Source organism: Sinocyclocheilus anshuiensis, unplaced genomic scaffold (assembly GCF_001515605.1).
Source record: "Sinocyclocheilus anshuiensis isolate Anshui unplaced genomic scaffold, SAMN03320099.WGS_v1.1 scaffold4004, whole genome shotgun sequence".
NCBI classification, from domain to species: domain Eukaryota; kingdom Metazoa; phylum Chordata; class Actinopteri; order Cypriniformes; family Cyprinidae; genus Sinocyclocheilus; species Sinocyclocheilus anshuiensis.
The window spans coordinates 75007-79335 of NW_015541176.1; the positions used below are offsets into that span (position 1 = coordinate 75007).

The 4329-nt window shown below is 40.3% G+C and overlaps 2 protein-coding genes across 3 annotated transcripts in view; both read right to left on the reverse strand.

The window, feature by feature from the left end:
- The window catches only part of LOC107690759 (gastrula zinc finger protein XlCGF57.1-like), a 2796-nt gene extending 2176 nt beyond the window's left edge, over positions 1-620 (reverse strand). Inside the window, exon 1 of one of the 2 annotated variants that reach the window (XM_016489172.1) lies at positions 367-620. In XM_016489172.1, coding sequence (XP_016344658.1) covers positions 367-592 — 226 coding nt within the window. In that variant the 5' untranslated portion in view covers positions 593-620. Of the gene's footprint in view, positions 1-13 lie in introns of both variants that reach the window. The other variant, XM_016489171.1, reaches the window with a different exon arrangement.
- LOC107690766 (gastrula zinc finger protein XlCGF57.1-like) overlaps positions 618-4329 on the reverse strand; it is a 52567-nt gene continuing 48855 nt past the window's right edge. Inside the window, exon 3 of the mRNA XM_016489185.1 lies at positions 618-2212. Coding sequence (XP_016344671.1) covers positions 618-2212 — 1595 coding nt within the window. The remainder of the gene's footprint in view (positions 2213-4329) is intronic.

Sequence of the window (4329 nt, forward strand, 5' to 3'; positions counted from 1 at the left end):
CTCTTTGTGTGAAACTCCTCCCACACTGATCACATGTGTATGGCTTCTCTCCGGTGTGGATATTCATGTGGTCTTTAAGGTTTCCTTTAAACACAAACGTTTTCCCACACTGATCACATGTATGTAGATTCTCTCCAGTGTGGATTCTCATGTGGTCTTTAAGGTTTCCTTTATGCACAAAAGTTTTCCCACACTGATCACATGTGTGTTGCTTCTCTTCAGTGTGTCTTTTCATGTGTTTGATAAGGTTTCTTTTTTGTCTGAAATTTTTTCCACATTGATCACATGTGTGCGGCTTCTCTCCATTGTGGATATCCATGTGTCGATTAAGCATTTCTTTTAGTCTGAAGCTCTTCCCACATTGATCACATGTATATGGCTTCTCTCCAGTGTGGATCCTCTCATGTATTCTCAGGTAGTCTGACCGTTTGAATCTCTTGTCACAGTGTGAACACTTGTAAGGCGTTTCTGTAGTGTGAACTGTCTGGTGCACTTTCAGTGCACCATCTGTAAAAAAAGTCTTCCCACATTCAGGGCAAGCATGATCCTTCACACCGCTGTGTCTTTTCTGGTGTCTTTTTAATGTACCCATCTGAATAAAACTCTTTCCGCATAAATTACATACTCGCACCATATGTAAAAAAAGTCTTCCCACACTTAGAGCAAGCATGATCCTTCACACCGATGTGTCTTTTCTGGTGTATCTTTAATGCAGCCATCTGACTAAAACTCTTTCCGCATAAATAACATATGTAAGGCTTCTTCTTTGTATGAGCTTTCAGATGGTCCTTTAGAAATGTTCTACTGCTTTGGCCACAGTTTTCTAGTCTCTCTCTAGAATGAGTAAGCAGATGTTTTTTAAAAACATCACATTTTCTGAAACTCTTTCCACACTGATTACATGTGTATGGCTTCTCTCCAGTGTGGATCCTCATGTGTTCATTATGGGTTTGCTTAAGTCTGAAACTCTTTCCACACTGATTACATGTGTACGGCTTCTCTCCAGTGTGGATCCTCATGTGTGCATCAAGGGCTCCTTTTTGTGAGAAACTCTTTCCACACTGATCACATGTGTACGGCTTCTCTCCAGTGTGGATCCTCATGTGTGCATCAAGGGCTCCTTTTTGTGAGAAACTCTTTCCACACTGATCACATGTGTATGGCTTCTCACCAGTGTGGATCCTCATGTGTACATCAAGGGCTTGTTTTTGTGTGAAACTCTTCCCACACTGATTACATGTGTACGGCTTCTCTCCAGTGTGGATCATCATGTGTTCGTTAAGAGTTTGCTTAAGTCTGAAACTCTTCCTACACTGATCACATGTGTATGGCTTCTCTCCAGTGTGAATCCTCATGTGTACATTAAGGGCTCCTTTTTGTCTGAAACTCTTCCCACACTGATCACATGTGTATGGCTTCTCTCCGGTGTGGATATTCATGTGGTCTTTAAGGTTTCCTTTAAACACAAACGTTTTCCCACACTGATCACATGTATGTAGATTCTCTCCAGTGTGGATTCTCATGTGGTCTTTAAGGTTTCCTTTATGCACAAAAGTTTTCCCACACTGATCACATGTGTGTTGCTTCTCTTCAGTGTGTCTTTTCATGTGTTTGATAAGGTTTCCTTTTTGTGTGAAATTCTTTCCACATTGATCACATGTGTACGGCTTCTCTCCATTGTGGATATTCATGTGTTGATTAAGCATTTCTTTTAGTCTGAAGCTCTTTCCACATTGATCACATGTATACGGCTTCTCTCCAGTGTGGATCCTCTCATGTATTCTCAGATATTCTGACCGTTTGAATCTCTTGTCACAGTGTGAACACTTGTAAGGTGTTTCTGTAGTGTGAACTGTCTGGTGCACTTTCATCGCACCATATGTAAAAAAAGTCTTCCCACACTCAGAGCAAGCATGATCCTTCACACCGCTGTGTCTTTTCTGGTGTATCTTTAAAGCAGTCATGTGACTAAAACTCTTTCCACATAAATAACATACATAAGGCTTGTCCTTTGTATGAACTTTCAGGCGGTCCTTCAGGAAATGTGGTCTAAAAAATGTTTTACTGCTTTTAACTGCTTTCTGTTCACACTCAGGCCATGTTTTATCTCTTCTTATCAATGAGGATCTCCAGGGTGTTTCTTCAGTTTTGACATGATGGTTCTCCCCCTCTTTAATCAGTTCTTCAATCTCCTTGTTCTCTTCTATCAAGTCTAAAATTAAAGTAAAAATGTTTATTTAAAAAAAGTTTTCAGAAAATCTTAAAAAAAAAAAAATAAATGTGAAAGGAAAAAACATGTGCAACTTGAGAAAACAGTAGAAAGTATAAACATTTTGATGCATTCATTTGAATTGGGTACATTTATTATCGAAGTACTATTTATAAAACATTAGAGGCACAGGTTTTGTAGTGAGAAGTATTACTAAATGTTTAGTAAGTATAAGCCTGCTTTTCAAAATAAAATAAAAAAATTGCCAAAATTGTGAGCCAGATGTAAATAAATATAAAAATTAAACTGTTCAGATAATATTTCTTCATATAAAATTGATATATTTTATAATATTTATTGGTCGTTTTGAGCAGCTCAAAAGGAGGGCCTCATACAGCCTTAAAGGGATAGTTCACCCAAAAATGAAAATTCTGTCATCATTTACTCACCCTCATGTCGTTCCAAACCTGTAGGAGTTGCTTTCTTATGTTGAACACAATGTGCTGCATTGTGTTTGGATTTACCCTTGTTGGATTAAAGATTATGATATATAACCTTTCATCTTTGTTGTGCGCTCTTTAACACAGTGTAGCTATGACACTCACAGACTTACTGTGTAGGTAGAGTCTGAGTGAGAAGCATTTAAGTTCAAACTTGTGAAGAACAGTTTTTAAAGTACCGGAATGTGTCTTTGAATATTTATCTGTGACAATTTAATTGCTGCTTGAGCAAAACTTGTGCCAGGATGATTTTATCAAGTAGGGCACATTTCTGGAACTTACTTGAACATTTATGGAGGACATTTTTAAATTTCTCTTTACAATGTTGAGTATTGTTGATGCATAACTCACTTAAGGCTTAGTGTGGCCCAGATAATGTATATTTATGGTTTATTTTGTTCATTATTAGCTAAAATGTGGCTGTGTAGTGGCCTGCTTGTGGACCACTGTCAAAATGCCACCGGTCCATGCAGCATGTGGGCGACAAAAGGAATGTGGGGAAGACCAGGGTTAGAATAAAAATCAACTGTGGCCCACATTAGGGCCAGTTTTGGTTTATTTGGTTGGCTTACATGCAGCAATGCTAAGGCTTACTTGAGGACCAAATCTGGCAAACAGAACTGGACTGCCCAAATGCCATTATTCCACGCAGTATGTGGGCCGGAGCAAGGTGTTGGATCTGGGCCAAAATTAAAATAAATGTGGCCCAGATTTGGGCCAGTTCTACTTTATTTTATTTATTTATTGTCATGGCTAATATGCGGCCTTCCTATGGCTTGCTTGTGGCCCAAATTTGGCAAACAGGAATGGACCACACAAATGCCATCATTCTACATAGTATTTGGGCCAGAACAAGGTGTTACATCTGGGCCATATCTGGGCCAGAATTAAAATAAATGTGGCCCAGATTTGGGCCAGTTCTGCTTTATTTGGTTAATCCATGGCTGACATTGGGCCTTCTTTTGGCTTGCTCGTGGCCCAAATCTGGCAAACAGGAGCGGACCGCCCAAATGCCATCATTCTTCACAGTATGTGGGCCGGAGCAAGGTGTTGGATCTGGGCCAGAATTAAAATAAATGTGGCCCAGATTTGGGCCAGTTCTGCTTTATTTGGTTAATCCATGGCTGACATTGGGCCTTCTTTTGGCTTGCTTGTGGCCCAAATCTGGCAAACAGGAGCAGACCACCCAATTGCCATCATTCCACGCGGTATGTGGGCCAGATGCCAGATGCAGGTGTGGGCCTGATCTGGACCTCAGGAATTTTGCTATCTGGGCAGTGCTTACCATGCCATATCTTTGCAAAACTGTCCCAGATACGTTTGAGGATAACTGGGCCATATTTGTGACATCATATGCAGGCCACTTTAGGCTCACAGCCATATTAGCCAGTGCTTACCGTGCCATATCTTTGCCTTTAGGATAAATTTGTGGCATCATATAAGTGCAACTTTAGACTAACAGCCACATTAGCCAGTGCTTACTGTGCTTACTGTGTGCCAAAACTGGTCCAGATATGTTTGAGGATAACTGGGCCACATTTGTGACATCATATGCGGGCCACTTTAGGCTCACAGCCACATTAGCCAGTGCTTACTGTGCCATATCTTTGCCAAAACTGG